Consider the following 16,860-nt stretch of genomic DNA (forward strand, 5'->3'; position numbering starts at 1 on the left):
ACAGTGAAACTGGACATTAAAGTTTTCTTTTCTTGTCTTATCCTATCTTCAAGGTGGAAGACGAGCGCACGAACGGGGATCCCAGCGCCGACCTGCCCCGAGAAAAATGGCCTGCCTACGACCCCAACCTAATAGCGGAGGCCATGTTCGCTGCGGCCAACATCTTCAGCTCGCTCAAGCTTATCTACATGTTCACAGTCAACCCTTACCTGGGGCCCCTGCAGATCTCCCTGGGGCGGATGCTCATGGACATCTTCAAGTTTTTTGTGATATTTCTACTGGTGTTGTTCTCGTTCGCCTGCGGGTTGAACCATTTGTACTGGTATTACTCGCAGGTGCACGCTCGGGAGTGCGCCGAAGGGACTGCGGAGCAGAAGCAAGTGTCCTGTGATCGAAAGTACCGCAGTTTTGCCAAGTGAGTGCTGGTTGTTTTGGTTTTTGTGTGGGGGAGGGGGGCGAGGGTGTGTGTGTGTGTGTGTGTGTGTGTGTGTGTGTGTGTGTGTGTGTGTGTGTGTGTGTGTGCGTGAACAGAGACTGCTATATTTTTTTGTTCATAAGTGACAGTGCTTCACGCACTGTACTAGCCAGCTTGCAAATCAGATGACACTTGTATTTATCCTTCGATGATTACACAGCTCTCACAAATTGATAACCTTACCTTACCAACCTACAACGGCCATCTCTGCTCCTTTTGAATCATACCAAAGTCATAGCTGGTTTTTTGGTTTTGTTTGTTTGTTTGTTTGCAACATTACTAGTATGCAACACCAACGACTTGTGTCATGAAAAGATAAATTAGTGATTATGCAGTCAATGAAATGTGCTCACAATCTTAGAATACCTTAATAATTATGAGTAGACGAAAAACAGAATGATGTGAGAAGTCCATTTGTCAGCTTAGGTCAAGGGAGATAAACATAGGTTTGAGGAATGTAGCCAGGTAAAATTGTAGTCTCCCTTCTACGTTCGCAAGATATTTTTTAGAAATCATCTTCTAGATTTTGTACAATCTAGCGTAATTTAGTTAAACAGTATCCTTCTGATTTTTGTATCCTGTGTTTTGTTGCATTTCATTTACGATTTTTTTGTTTTTAATTATTTTGACCGACGTATCGATCGGTTTTACTTTCAAAGGAGCGGTTCACTCGAGGTGTAATAATCTTGTTACTCGTGAACAGTCGTTCAAGCCTGCCTTTCAATTTCATAACTTTGAACAGAGACAACAACACACCATTACCCAAATTAATTAATTGATTTTTGTATTATTATTATTTGTTCGTGGGTTATTTTTTCTTCCCGCAGTGTGATCAATGTTCTGCAAAGCATGTTAGGCCATCATCAAAGTAATGGATAGAGAGCACGCGGATTTGAAGTTGTGCTGAATTTTTGGGATAGGATTTTCCATGATCAACAACCACAAACCGTAACACAGAATGTTATTTCTCCGAGAGTTCACTTGTCTGTGATGGTACAGAACCTGTACAAGGCCATGTTTGAACTATTGTATTTTAAGAGGTCAAGTTTGTTTAAGATTCTTATTGTATTTTAAGCCCGAGGACTGGAAACTATGCTTTAAAAGCATCACACTGGTACACTTATTCCTCCTCAGTTTATTCGAGGTCCTGCAGAGTGCTGAGCAATCTTCAGTCTAGATGCCCTTGGGAATTCTGCAGCTGTGCTTTGGGTGAAATGAAGTGTATCGTTAATTAAGTTCATAATATAATACGCCTAAAAACAGCATTGCTTTTTGTCATCTTCTTGAAGTTATTTGAGACTTTACAGCGTCTGTACTGGGCCATATTCTTGACCTTCAAGACCATGTTTTGGCAGCTGTGCTATTATTACAATTCAGTTCATCGTGAATTAAACTCATATCATTAATATCACATTACAACTATGGATTTTGATATCTTCTTGCAGTTTATTCGAGAGAGCCTGTTCTGGTTAAAAATAAAATGCTTGATACGCCCCGTGTCAGTCTGGGGATGTGCTGCAACGTAACGTTGCGTATTTTATCAGTAATATCACAATACAGCATTGATTTTGTTTTAATTTACTTCCAGTTTATTCGAGATTCTACAGAGTCTGTACTGGGCGATCTTCGGACTGGTGGATCTAGAGCACGCCGAGCTGCAGCCCCGCTTTGAACACGGGTTCACTGAGATAATCGGCAAGCTCATGTTCGGCACTTACTCCTGGATCGCCCTCGTCGTTCTGCTCAACATGCTCATCGCCATGATGAGCAACTCCTATCAGCTCATTTATGTGCGTTGGTAACAAAGAAATTTGCGCTTGGTTGTTTGAAGGTGTGGGTCGATCGTGTGGGGTTTTTGTTTTTTTGTTTTTTTTGTTTAGGTCGATCGTGTGTTGTTGTTGCAGCTTGTGTTAGTTTATAGTCGAGTCAAAGTCAAGTTATAACTTTCATATCTCAAACATGAGAAATGACAGCAAAATTAAAACACTAAAAGTATTTAAATGAAAATGGTGTATGAGTTTGTGGTCGATGCTCGTGTCAAATTGTCATGTGTGAGATATGCGTGTATTCTGTTCGCATTTTTAGTCCCGAGTTAGACAAAAAATTTGCAATCACTCCGCCACCCAGGGTTGAAACTCTTTTTGCAACCAGTCAAAGAGAAACCTTCAAAATGTTGTGTTCAAGTTTGACGACTGAGATACGATCAGTTCAATGTTGTTGGTATTCCGAGTAAGATGGAGTAAGACTGGACTGATAAAAATAAGTAAGAGAGTGAGTTAAATGACCTTTAGAATCGACAATACCCCGGTTAAGACGTCTATGTACATTTAGAAGCTTCATTGATTGCCATTAACTGCGTTTCCAAAGAAGCAGCTTGAATGCAATTGTATTATGTAAGCTCAGACAGCACAGATCACTGTTGTTCGCGTTATATAAACTTTCATTATTGGTTTAAACACAACTTTAGTCAGTTTGAGTATCGTTTCAATAATTATACAATATATGACATAGGGGTTCCGAACTCAAGCATGAAGCTTATATCAACGAATACAAGGGGAAACATAAAAGAAGTAAACACGCTAAATCATTATTATTATCACTGAAATGAAAACTATTGTCTGTTTACAGAGTCAAGCAGACGAGGAGTGGAAGTTCGCTCGTTCAAAGCTGTGGATCAGTTATTTTGACGACAGCGGAACTCTGCCCACCCCGTTCAACTTTATCCCCAGTCCAAAGACATGTTACTATATAATGCGCTGGTTCAAGAACAAACTGTGCTTCTGTTCCAAAAAGCAGAAACACAACCGGTGGCAGAGCATTAAGGTCAGGAAAACTGTGATGTTGTTTTTGGCTTAAACAATGTTATATTACTGTTGACATATATATTTATGACATTTACATACATTTTAAATATGAAAAAACAAGTCTTGCCTACGGCTAATAGTGGTGTCTTCAAAAACTAACTTGCAATCAAAAATAAATAACTTATTGTTCCCCCGAAATCGGCGTATGATGCCTGGATGGCGGGGTAAAAACGGTCATACACGTACAAATCCACTCGTACAAAAACATGAGTGAACGTGGGAGTTTCAGCCCATGCATGAACGAAGAAAAAGAAGACGAAATAACTGTATTGTCCAATCGCTAGGAATTTTGGGTCGCTTCCTCCCAGTGGAAAGCTAGCAGCAACAGAGTCGCGCTACCCAGGTGTGTGCGTGTTTAGGTGTAATCAGCCACCTGCACTTACGACAGAATGACCGAGGTCTTTTACGTGCCTCGGTGGTGACACGGGGATGGAACATGGATACCGTCTCTAAGTGCCCATAAAGTTGACCCGTGTCCGTCCCGGCCCGGTGATGGGTGCAGGGTGGCGGTGACGGGGGTATACTTTGCTAGAGGGGGGGGGGGGGCGGATTGTCTGTTTTACATTAAAAGCTATAATGGCCCAAAAGCAGAATAAAACCTTGAGAAACCTTGTCTGTTTCTGAGGAGAGAAGGGGGCGGGAGCAGAGATGAGAGGCAGAGAGAGAGAGAGGATTTCTGTCGGTGCCCTGCACTGATAAGAACGAGGAAGTTACCAAAACAAGTTTGTTTGTTTGTTTGTTTACTAAACGCCCAGCCGACCACGAAGGGCCATATCAGGGCGGTGCTGCTTTGACATATAACGTGCGCCACACACAAGACAGAAGTCGCAGCACAGGCTTCGTGTCTCACCCAGTCACATGATTGTGACACCGGACCAACCAGTCCTAGCACTAACCCCATAATGCCAGACGCCAAGCGGAGCAGCCACTAGATTGCCAATTTTAAAGTCTTAGGTATGACCCGGCCGGGGTTCGAACCCACGACCTCCCGATCACGGGGCGGACGCCTTACCACCAGGCCAACCGTGCCGGTACCAAAACAGTTGGAATTTGCCGTGGGATCGTATTGAATGAAGCTGAGGTTTGTTTGCGAATTCAACCAATCCGGACCCGCGGCTGGCTCCGAACCGTTGGTAAAGTTAACTTTCTCCGACACATCAGCCCTAGTATCTGAATTTGTATTTGTCATGTTACATAGAGTTGAACATACGGTAGCATAAATCATGAAGAGTTCGTAATTTTCCACGGTTTTGACAAAATTTATTTTAATTTTGTTTCAGAAAATTGTCAAGAAACTCAATGAGCGTGAGATAAAGTACCAGGTAAGTCGTAGAAATCGTTGCTTTAATTTCACATCAGGATTGAAGAAAAGTCTCCTCAACTGCAACGACACTTTTTTTACGAAGAGAAATCCAGCTCAGAAGTAAACGTGTGACATATATAGTCTGAGCCTTGCATTAACTTACTGACACCATTCTTTCATTAAACAAACAAACAAAAAAACCACTTGTGCTATTTTGTATTCACTTTGTAGCCAATTAAATTTGCTGATTTTGTTTCCTTTTTTACTGTTTAATAGTTTTGTATACAACGCTTTTTGATAAATGTGAAATGTTTGATTTCAGCTGTTGATCTGATCGTCTTATTTCATATACGTAAACGTACTGCATTAGAAGACTTAACAGGCGTAATTGCCGATGTAAATCGGCTGTCTACGAGCGCGCGCGCGCGCGCGTGTGTGTGTCTGTGTGTGTGTGTGTGTGTGTGTGTGTGTGTGTGTGTGTGTGTGTGTGTGTGTGTGTGTGCACACGTCCGTATGTATGTACGTTGGTCTTTCAACGTGCGTATGTGTATTTACATAATCCTGTTGATCTCTGTCTACCTCTGTGCATGTCCTATGACATTTCTTTGAGTGCGTATGTGTTTTTCCGAGTGTTTGGTTCATTGTTTGTGGTTCTAGGACTGTGTATGACATTTCTCTATATATGCCTTTCATGTTAAGTGGCACGGTGCAGTTTGTATCTTTGTATCAATTTCGAAATAACTACTGTGAGATCCGCTCGCTCGCTCGGTCAGTCTCAAATGTTGTAAACGTACGTGTCAGCGGTGTTTATCAACAGAAACATTTTTTAACATTCTTTTCTGCATATCTATAACTATTTTCCTGCAGACATTCATTCTGACGCGAGTGTGCGCCCTGAGACCTACGTAGTAATAATAATAATTGTCAGTAAGTACTGGTGTCACATGACTGATGTGAACCAGTTGATTGGCTAATGGCGATGCGCTTAAATCTGTTAGCGCACTCTTGGAGTGCGCTAACTTTTCCACAGGGCGTATTCTTATCCTCAGAATTAATTTATGACATGTAGCTTATATTCTCCACTTTACCAAAAAATAACCATAAATTTCTTGCGGCTCAAAGCAGAAGTGGTTTTTTTTCTGACAGATCGCAGGCGCCTGTGCCACAGTGAATTCCACTGATCTAAAAATAGAAGCGGCTGTGTCTCTTCCACAATGGTCTCTTCTCGTTTTGACTTGCAAAGATTCTTCTCGTATGCCGTGTTAGTGGCATGTAGCTTATTAACCACATTACCAAATGATGAGTTAGTATAACATTCCCAGCAGCAAACACAAAACACAAGTGTTATTCCGATAACGTACCAGCTAGACTCTGTTATAGTAGACTACACTGAAATACGACTGCAATGAATGGTTTCCGAATTATTATTTCAAGGCAACAACAATCGGAATCGAAAACGTGTAGGGTTAAGAACGTTCTTACTATGTATAAAACTTATTACCAGCCTGCCTCATGCGTGCAGACGAGCAATTTTTGTTTTTAAAATGAGACTGCAGTGCAGTGGTTCGATTGCCCTAGCCGCCTAGCAGACGACATAAACCCCGCAGCAAATTAACATGTTGTGCGAATGTGAACAAACAAACGATGGGGATATAATACGTGTAGAGTTCAGAGCATTCTTACCGTTCATATATAGTACCAGACTTCCCGATGAGTGAAGATACAACACGAGAAACATACCACATTTACTTTGAAAATGTGCTAACCGTGGCCATGGAGTCAATTCAAGGGGCAACACTCTGCACAGTCAATCTGTCGAAGCTCGATGAAGGTTTCGAATCGCAAATAACTAACAGCACGTACAGTCCTTTCTCCGAGTTTAAATGAGGTCTGTATGAAAGATCATCACTTTTTAGCTTAACGCTACTCTGGAATTTACCAACAGATTGCGTGTGACGAAAGCACGACACACTTGAGACAGCCCACACAAAAGTAGATCTGACACAAACCTGACCACACAGTTACGCCTATCCAAATGCGCTTAGCAAAATGTGCGTTTTGAATTTTTTTTCTTCTCTGGCAGTACTGACAATATCGTTATTGAAACAATCCCAGTGCACTAAGGGATTTATAGAGCAAATCTCGAAAATAACTATTGAACTCAGCGCTATGCGCTTCGTTCAATAATGCATTTTCTCGATTTGCTCTATAAATCCCTTAGTGCACTGGGATGTCTCAATAACTTAAATAATGATAACAATAATGTTAACAATAATGATAACAATAATGAGAGCTTATATATGGCGCGAACCACAGTGCTCTATGCTCTCATCGCTTTACATATTAACTATAAATAAAAACATACCATTTAAACATTAAATACATATACATTCTAATGAAAGAACGTAACAATAAACTTACAGCAACTGATTAGCCACATTTGCCACTTAGTACTATTCTGTTTGATGTGTCAAGACGTCTGTGTGATCTCTCGGTAATACCAATACGTGAAGAATAAATCCTCACTCCCATCCAAAACAAGCGGTGATGCGTGACTTGATCAAGCGCTACGTGCAGAACAAGCTCAGACGGTACATCCCCTTTTCTTAAATTACGGCGTGGTAAATAATAATGTAATAATTAATGTATTACTTTCTGACATTTTTGCTCAATCAGCTTTCCCTTCCCCGCCCCCCCCCCCCCCCCCCTCAAAAAAAAGAGAGCAAATGATGCGTGACTTGATAGAGCGCTATATCATGCAGAAGCAACGCAGACATTACATATCTTTTCCTTAGATTACGGCGAAGTACATAATTATGTATTACTTTCTGTCTCACTTTTTTTTTCTCAATCATCCCCCCCCCTCCCCAACACAGACCAAGCACTGGGCCTACGTCATGCAGAAGCAGCGCACACGTTCCATCCCCTTTCCTTAGGTTACGGCTTAAATTATGTACACTTGTTTTATTTTCTGTCTCACTGACATTATTTTGTTGTCAATCATCTCTTCCCCCCCCCCCCCCCCAAACACAGGCGGTGATGCGTGACCTGATCAAACGCTACATCATGCAGAAGCAGCGCACGCGGCAGGGCGGGGAGGGCGTCACGGAGGACGACATCAACGAGCTCAAGCAGGACGTGTCATCCTTCCGCTTCGAGTTGCTGGAGATCCTCCGCAACAACGGCATGAAGACCCCCAACCCCAACCAGCCCAAGCCGACAAGTAAGAAGCTCCGCTACTGGCGCTCGCTAGCCGGCGGCGACCTCAGTAGCTTTGATTCCACCAAGAGCTCTGACATTGAGCCTTGAGGTTGTTGCAGCGATCGTAAATGTTGGATCATGAGCGTTAAGTTTAGACGGTGAGCACTTTAAGTTCTGGGATTCAAAAAGTTTAGACAGTGAGTCCTGAAGTTCTGGAAATCGTAAAATTTTGACTGTGAGCCCTGAGGATCTAGGAGTCGTAAAGCTTAGACTGTGAGCCCTTTAAGTTCTGGGATTCAGAAAGTTAGACTGTGCGCCTCGAGGATCTAGGAATCGTAAAGTTTTTACTGTGACCCTTGAGGATCTAGGAATTTTGAAATTGAGACTGTGAACAATAAGGCTTGTTTGTTTTAAGTGTAGGTTTGGGGGAAGACGGTAAATTGTAGACTGCGAGCCCTTAGACTTGTTCGTTGAGTATTCGTTAAGTGTAGACTTTGAGACCTGAGGCTTTGTAGACTTTAGTTATATTTCTAGTAAACTGTAACGTTTGGACTGTGAGGGGTGAGGTTCTAAAAGTGTGTAAAATGTAAGCTCACTAATTGGTGAATGGTCTATCATTGTCTTTAACAAGAATTTAAAAAAAAACAGTTCATGAAACGTTTAATTATAGACAAAACGAAACATTTACTAGTAAATCGACCCGGTGTAACACGAAATTTTTACTCCACGAAAAATGTACTTTGGAGTAAATATTTCGTACAAAATTCTTACTCCGAGTACACTTTTCGTACGAGAAAAGAACTCCCCAAGGCACGAAAAAATTACTCCCTCCACGAAATTTTTACTCCCCATTTTTTTTACTTCCAGTAAAAATCTCGTACGCAAAAATGGGATGCGGGCGAAGGGATAATGCCAATAAGTGATCTCGCGCACACGAATGTCGCGCTACCCTCCTTCCACCCCTTCCACCACCAAGACTAACAGGGGACAAGGGAGTAAAAATTTCGTGCACCTGGCATGGGATGTTAAATTGCTTGTGTTTGGGTGAAGTAATTTATTCGTTATTGATTCGTCATGGGAGTAACATTTTTGTACGAAATGTTTACTCGGAACTCACCTGTCTTGGGGAGTAATTTTCTCGTGAAATGGGGGAGTGCTTTTTTCGTAAAGGGAGTAACTTTTTCGTACGAAATGTTTACTCCGGAGTAAAAATCTCGTGTGAGTAATTTTCTCGTGTTACACCGGCGGTCTTAAAAGTTGAACAAGAAATTTAAAAAAAATAGATGATTTAAAAAAAATAGATGATTTAAAATTATAGATGATTTAAAAAAAAAATAGATGATTTAAAAAAAATAGATGATTTTAAAAAAATGCTTAGTTGTTGTTACATTTATCTCAAAAAGGGCCAGAGTCAAACAATGCTTTTTACTTTTGCTTTCCTACGAGATTCTAACAGCTTTTAGAACAATTGCAAAGTCAATATTCAAAATGTCGAATCTGAAGATTGTGCTAGGTATTTGAGCCAGGCTTGGTTCGCCAAACCTATTCTTTAGAGCAATTAGTTTATAACCAAATACCTTAATTTTGTGCGGTTTTTAGTTTTCAAGACAATTTTCAATCTGTGAGAGAAAAAAAAGAAGGATAGTAAAGATCCCTTAAATCTGAACCTTAACTTCTGTCACACAGTAGATACGCTATTGGAACCCACACTCAAGTATTTGAAAACCAGGTCTTTTTAGTGGTGTGAATCATATTGACTGTGATACGGGATCCGTGGTTTTGATTTATACATGCATAGATTTAATCAATCGAAGGTTGACTTTAATAAAACGTTAGAGTTTTATTTGGAAGATTTTATGTCCCGACAAACTCTGCAAGATTGTGTTTACTTCTTACGGAAGAGAGACGATAATATTGTACCAGACTCTCAGACTTGGCACAGTTAAAGGCACAGTTTTGTCGGATCGGGAAAATTGTGATTCAGAGAGGAACGAAATCAGACGGCAGAGTGTGTATTCTACAATCATGGGGCATAGGATTTCAAGCCTGGACCCTTTTTCCGTTGTAAATCTACCCTATATTGAACGAAAAAGACCCAGTCGACATCCCAAAGAAACACGAGTTTTACAGCCATTGAACGCTATTGCCCTTTCTGCGCGTCACTTTGTGCAGTGTGACAATGACGTCATTATGTGCAGTGTAACAATGACGTCATTTTGTGCGACGTCCCACTTTGGTCGCAGTGTCCAGTTTTGCGTCATCGTGACTTTGTCGAGTGATTCCTTCCGTGTGTCCACTGTGCGACGGACCAGTGTTGTGTTAAAAGTCGTCCTAGTGATCCTTGTGTTGCCAGCGGTCCTTTTCCGTGATTTCGTGCAGTGGTGTATTTATGACAATGTTTACTTGTGTTACATTGATGTTTTGAGTGTGTGTGTTGTTGAACTTCTTTTATTTTCGGACGACTTGTTCCTGGAATGTTTTACGTTAGTTCCCATATCATTGTGTTTTTCGATGTTGCTTTCGTATCACATTTTGACATGATTTCAACTGCAATTATTTTGAAGTTTGTTCGTGCAAGCTTCTGGTCGTGTGGTCAATTTTGAGCAACGTGTATAGTATGTTTGTCAAATGATGTATCGGTTCATTTGTTGAAAGTGTCTTTTTTGTGACCCGTTATTGGCCAAACGCCGCATATGTGTGAGTCCAGGTTCACCGCGCATTGGAACTACCTAGTTTTGTTCCTACATGAAACATGTTGTTGTTGTTGTTGTTGTTGTTGTTGTTGTTGTTGTTGTTGTTGTTCGTGTTTCTTTTGTCGCATCCCGTGTGATATCTATTTTCTGGAGATTGAAGGTATGAGGCCCACTATTTAATGTCACTTTGTGTATGTCACTTTGTGTATGTCACTCTGTGTATGGGACAATTTTGTGTCTGTTTTTCTTGTTTTGTTGTTGTAGTATTTATTTTTCCCCATGAGCTGCGGTACTCTCTGAAGCTGCCCACTTTAAAGTCCTAGGCCTAGTAGGCCACTAACGTCACTTTAAGATCCGACCGTGGATTAGTTTATCACCATTGGTGTTTGTCTTGCGCAGTATTCTGTTTTGTCCAAGTTGTATGTTCTTCACCCTGTATGCGGCGGTCCGTTTCGATGTAATTCGTTTCAGTTCGTGTTCAGCATTCAGCGGTGTTGAGTTTTGGCATCTATAGGCCAGTCAATCGGAGATTAAAAAGAATCCAAATTTCAAACCTCCAAATATATATTTATGTTTGGCAGGAATTTGGTAGAGAATGCATACGAGTGTTCTTCGCGTTGTATCAGTGAAAGCTAATTTGAAAATGGTCTCATTAGACTGAAAATAAGGCCTCATTGAACACCTTTCTTTCTTTCTTTATTTATTTGGTGTTTAACGTCGTTTTCAACCACGAAGGTTATATCGCGACGGGATCGAACACCTCAGAAGACCTCAGAAGTTAAAAATAACTTCATTCATGCGTAAACCATCTTGTAAATCATTCACATTCCCGCATGGGGCAAGAGCATCCTTTTAGTTGGAAACATAACAAACGTCTGCCAAATGCCTAAGCTTACTTTCTATGCAGACAGGAGTTTTAGTTGCATTTAGGTCGGAAGTGACGCCTGCGTGAACATGGGAGATTCATTCAACAACAACAAATCACCGCTTTGCATAGAAAGCATTCACGCTGTAGATCTTTTGTATATATAGGGTGTCTCCAAAAAAAGTACCCCAGAAGACATTGAAACATCAGTACCGAGAAATGGAAAAACTAAGAGAAGGGACAATGAAATCCGAATGACAACACAGTGGTTCCAACAGGATGGAGCCCCACCACATTCTCAGAGAAATCCAGAACATCCCACAGGAAATATTCCCCAATGTAATGAACAATATGGCAATGAGGATGCAGTCTGTCATTGGAAAGCGGGGTGACTACATTGATCACGTGGTGTGAAGAAACAGACGATCTCAACTGAAAGCTGTGAACTGGGGACAAAACGTCTATGAACTGACTACAATATCACGCAAAAATGATTTCAATAAAGTTACTGACTTGTCTGTAGTATTGAAAGAAAATCGGGTACTTTTTTTCAGACACCCAGTATATGTGTCCACTTGAAAGGGTGTTATGTAAAAGCTTGGATAGATCTGCGGTGCTTTGCAATATGGTTAAGACTAAAAAGAAGATGCCTTCAAACCGCGCGCAGCAAGAAAGTCCCAGTGTAAATAACATCAAACGCGTCTTTGTCGTTGTCTTCTTCATGCATCGTGGCTTCCACTTGTCAAAACTGGTCACACCTCAGTCCCTCTGTACATAGTGTGTTCGTGTGGTGATTCTAGTCAAATATTTATATGTGCCAACTTAATTGTGTCAGGTGGAATTCACTTACTTTTCAGTTTTATCGTGAGATTTAGAGTTCGCTTTATGGGACTTTTGCAATGAATGAGTCTGGAAACATATGCATTGGAAAGAAGAAGAAAAAAACACTTTTGAGAAAGAGTGCCAATTTTATGTTAGTTCGCAGTAGTCGAAATGTTCTTTTCCAAGAATTCCAAGTTCGCTGTGTTTAGACTGGTGAAATAAGTGAATCTGGAATAACAACTTTCGGAATGATTGCAAAGAATGTTAGTTTTGATCGAAATAGTCAAAATTGTCACTATAGCCGAGTTCACAATAAGTGACTTACACTGTTCGACGAACCTAACGCTCTGTGTTCCATATAATAAACAATCGTTTGCAGTGTTGTGTTCATTTGGATCTCGAGAGAAAATCTGATGAAAATGCTCATATCTCTTCCCGTTTCAAGATGTCGAATATGCGTTCATTGACAATCTCGTTTGAGTGTTGTCTTCACCTGTTTTCCGCGCACTGCCAGTTTTTGTTGTGTACTCCGACCATATGCACGTGCGATATTTTCTACGTCAAGCGCGCTTTTATCGAGTGCTAGACCGAGGTCTGCGAGGGATCATCGTCTTTTGGTGTTTATATATATATATGTCTATGTATGTGGGTGGTTTTTATTTTATTGTATAGTTTTGCCGGAAATTTAACGTGCCAGTGAGTGCAGTATATACAAATGATTTTAGAACGCACAACTTCTAGATAATCGCTTATTTATCTAGTTTTAGATATTTTTGTTCAAGGCTTAATTTTTATTTAAGGAAAGATATAAAAGCTTCTTTTTTTCTGTCATCAGAATTGTTATGTTATTTTCTCCTCATTTATTCATAGACTGTATAGGCTGATATGGGTAATTCATCCTGATTGTTTCGGTAACAGTCCCATCTTAAGCATTTATTCTCACAACAACATTTTTATAACACAGGTAAGTGTACACTTCATGTCAATATTGCCAGAGTATATGATTGAAAAAGCCTGGCGAAGTATCTTCCCACCCTTTGGCCTTTCCATGTTTTACGTTGACAATCTAATACATACAAAATGCAAAAATGCACACGTGTAAATACTTTGCACTTTTTTTACCTTGAAAAACGTTTTAACAAAATGTCAGAATTCACCATACATATATTGTAGTGTATAGAAGCCTTACCCATTTGATGAAAATCGGGTCAGTGATGATGTGTCCGAACGCCCAATAGATATATTTTTCACTAGATGATTACCCGCTTCGCCGGGAAGAAGTAGAGCCGAATACCCGGCCGTCGCCGGGGACCCGGCAAAGCCGGGTGTACGCCGGCATCGCCGGCGCACGAAGGAAGGGAGATCTAAAAATAGTAACGTGCAGTGACCTTCTAAATATAAACGTACAAACGGGAATATCGATTGACGCCAGCGCACGAAGGAAGGAAGATCTAAAAATAGTAACGTGCAGTGAAAAACGAAAATCGGTTCAGCGCTGCGCGCTGAGAGCACGTGTTGAAATATCTCATCGATCAGGTTGTGTCCGGGGTCTCTGTCAATAAGCCCACCAAATTTGAAGCAGATCCATCGAGAACTTTGGCCGTGCATGGCGATCAATCACACACACACACACACACACACACACACAGACACAAGTCGTATATATATATAGATTAGTGTGAATGTGCACAGCAAGTTGTGCAGTTCATTTTGATGTGTTCCCTGGAACACATAATGTCCCAGCGTGATAGTGTTCATACACATTCCTGAAGTGCTCATCCATCGAAACATAAATGCATATGACCATTACTGCGAAGTTGCACACTTGCCTCATTGTCATGTTGCATATGTTCGCCTTTGCGTTCCATTTTTTTCTCTTTCAAATTAGAACAAAGAAGTCCTTTCTTGCTTCCGTTTGTATTCTGCCCTACGTCTATCTTTTTCAAATTACCGCATCATTTCTCTTCAATCTATAAATTTGCAAATAATGCGACTTATTTGGTCAACTTCTGCATAATTATTTTGAATTGTTTTTGCTTATATTTTTACTGTTAAATGTTAACGCAGTTACACAACTGATGTGTTTACCCTTTTTACAAAATGAATTCATCTCAGTGATTGTGCAAGAAATTTAACAGTACTACTGCTTTAAGTGACATTTCCAACAAAATGTGTTTTATTTTACCGCACATTTCTTATTGACACGCTATATTCCCATTAGTGTTAAGCCTAATGCTTCACTGAAACATTAAAGTTTGACGTATTTCCTAAAATAATGTTCTCCCTGTAATGGATAAAAGCTTACTTAAGTAGATGTGGCACGCGAAAGGCTGATGTGAATATTGAGGAATTATTTCTTTAAGATTAAGATTCAAGTCTTATTCAGGAAGCAATCTTCGGCATGGTCCTTAAGTTAAGCATGAAGATGGATATGGTAAGGATTCCATTTGCCGGTCCTTTTTACATTTAGTCAAGTTTTGACTAAATGTTTTAACGTAGGGGGGGAATCGAGACGAGGGTCGTGGTGTATGTGTGCATGTGTGTGTGTGTGTGTGTGTGTGTGTGTGTCTGTGTGTGTGTGTGTGTGTGTGTGTGTGTGTGTGTGTGTGTGTGTGTAGAGCGATTCAGAGAAAACTACTGGACCGATCTTCATGAAACTTGACATGAGAGATCCTGAGTATGGTATCTCCAGACCGTTTTTTTCATTTTTTTTTTTTATAAATGTCTTTGATGACGTCATATCCGCTTTTCGTGAAAGTTGAGGCGGCACTGTCACGCTCTCATTTTTTAACCAAATTGGTTGAAATTTTGGTCAAGTAATCTTCGACGAAGCCCGGACTTTGGTATTGCATTTCAGCTTGGAGGCTTAACATTTAATTAATGAGTTTGCTCATTAAAGTTGTCATTAAAATCGATTTTTCGCAAACAGATTTAAAATAGATTGCATCGTATTCTTCATCACATTCTGAATCTTAAAATATATACATATGTCATGTTTACTCTTAAAATGGTATCACAATTAACGAAAATAGATTAATTAGTCTTACGATTAAAATTTAAGAAATCGATCCAAAAATGATTTCATCTTATTTTTTATCATTTCCTGATTCCAAAAACATATAGATATGATAGGTTGTATTCAAAACAAGGTCAGAAAGTTAACAAGAATACAGAAAAGCGCGCTTTCCTGCTTAGCACAATACGCTACCGCGCTAATCTGGCGTGTCAATATCACTACGTTTTGCACGTGGGAGGTGAGCGATTTCCTTCACGCGGGGATTGACGAAGCTGTACTGTCTTGGTGAAAAAAATACAGTGCGTTCAGTTTCATTCTGTGAGTTCGACAGCTTGACTAAATGTAGTAATTTCGCCTTACGCGACTTGTTTTCTGTTCTTTTCTTTTCTTTTATATTATTTTTTTTGTTCACTGTCAGAAAGCGGCTAGGGTATTGATTTTGCGAATTGCTTCCTCGCACGGCGCTCTCCCTCTCCCATACACACTGAAAAGTATTATCTGTCTTTTGCGGGCAAAAGTGTATTTCTGTGCATGATTTCGTCTTCGTCGACATGCTATGCTTGTTTAAATCTTTATCTCACGCCCCAAAGTTACGCTTCCGTTCCAAATTCCGTCTGTGTCCAAGTTTACCAATAATCATCTCTTCACATGCTCAGCCCTTTCACCATAATAGATTAGTCCCTCGTTTGGGCGATGGCCAGATGTTAAAAAAAATATTAAAAACCCCTAGATCACTGCTTATCCTATTACCCTCATTAATTAAATACAAATGGTCTTATTTTGTTTTGTCTTGTCTTGTCTTGTCTTGTCTTGTCTTGTCTTGTACCACACCGAACCTAACCCCCTCCACCAGCCTACGCTTTCGCAATGTTAATTCTGCTGGTTGTAAGATATAGAAAGTGCGCGCGCTTCCCGTCTCGTGCTGTATTTGACCAAGACCTGACTGCGATTCTTTGGTCACCAAGAATCGTCTCTTCACATGTTCAGCCCTTTGACAGCTACTGCTATGCCCTCGTCACACCTCAGTGTTAATTATCATCATTGTTTCAAATGTGTATAAATATTGACGATCATCTCACAATTCTTCTTGTTGCGTTGGTCCGTATCGGCTTAAAGTTACCTTCCTCCCCGAATCGACCAACTTGGCAACCACCATAAATCTGTCTTGTATTTTACCTGAGAAAAGAGCATCTAAAAACGCACCACCATTTCCATTTCTGTTTACGTTACTTTATTATCCCATTACACAGGGAAATTCGGGTCGCTTCCTCCCAGTGGAAAGCTAGCAGCAACAAAGTCGCGCTACCCAGAGGTGTGTGCGTGGTTATAGGTGAAATCAGCCACTTATGGCAGAATAACCGAGATCTTTTACATGCCACTGTGGTGACACGGGGATGGGACATGAATACCGTCTCTGGGTCTGCACATGAAGTTGAGCGGTGTCCGTCCCGGACTGGATTCAGGGGTCAGATTTGATAACAGAGCGAGAAAAACAAGAAAATGTTGGTTTTTTTAAAACAGGCAATTCTGCCACGTTTTGCCCGCGTGACTTATCATGAGGATTACTGGCACCTTGGTACTTATCGTACACATATCCCAACCAATTAGCTACCTGATTTAT

The 16,860-nt window shown here is 40.6% G+C and overlaps 1 protein-coding gene across 1 annotated transcript in view; it reads left to right on the forward strand.

The window, feature by feature from the left end:
* LOC138969638 (short transient receptor potential channel 4-like) overlaps positions 1-16,860 on the forward strand; it is a 74,037-nt gene that overhangs the window by 46,715 nt on the left and 10,462 nt on the right. The window contains exons 6-10 of the mRNA XM_070342495.1: positions 54-415; positions 2,064-2,265; positions 3,104-3,298; positions 4,620-4,661; positions 7,676-7,865. Of these exons, the coding sequence (XP_070198596.1) occupies positions 54-415; positions 2,064-2,265; positions 3,104-3,298; positions 4,620-4,661; positions 7,676-7,865 (991 nt within the window). The remainder of the gene's footprint in view (positions 1-53; positions 416-2,063; positions 2,266-3,103; positions 3,299-4,619; positions 4,662-7,675; positions 7,866-16,860) is intronic.

The sequence above is a fragment of the Littorina saxatilis genome, linkage group LG6 (assembly GCF_037325665.1).
Source record: "Littorina saxatilis isolate snail1 linkage group LG6, US_GU_Lsax_2.0, whole genome shotgun sequence".
NCBI classification, from domain to species: Eukaryota; Metazoa; Mollusca; class Gastropoda; order Littorinimorpha; family Littorinidae; genus Littorina; species Littorina saxatilis.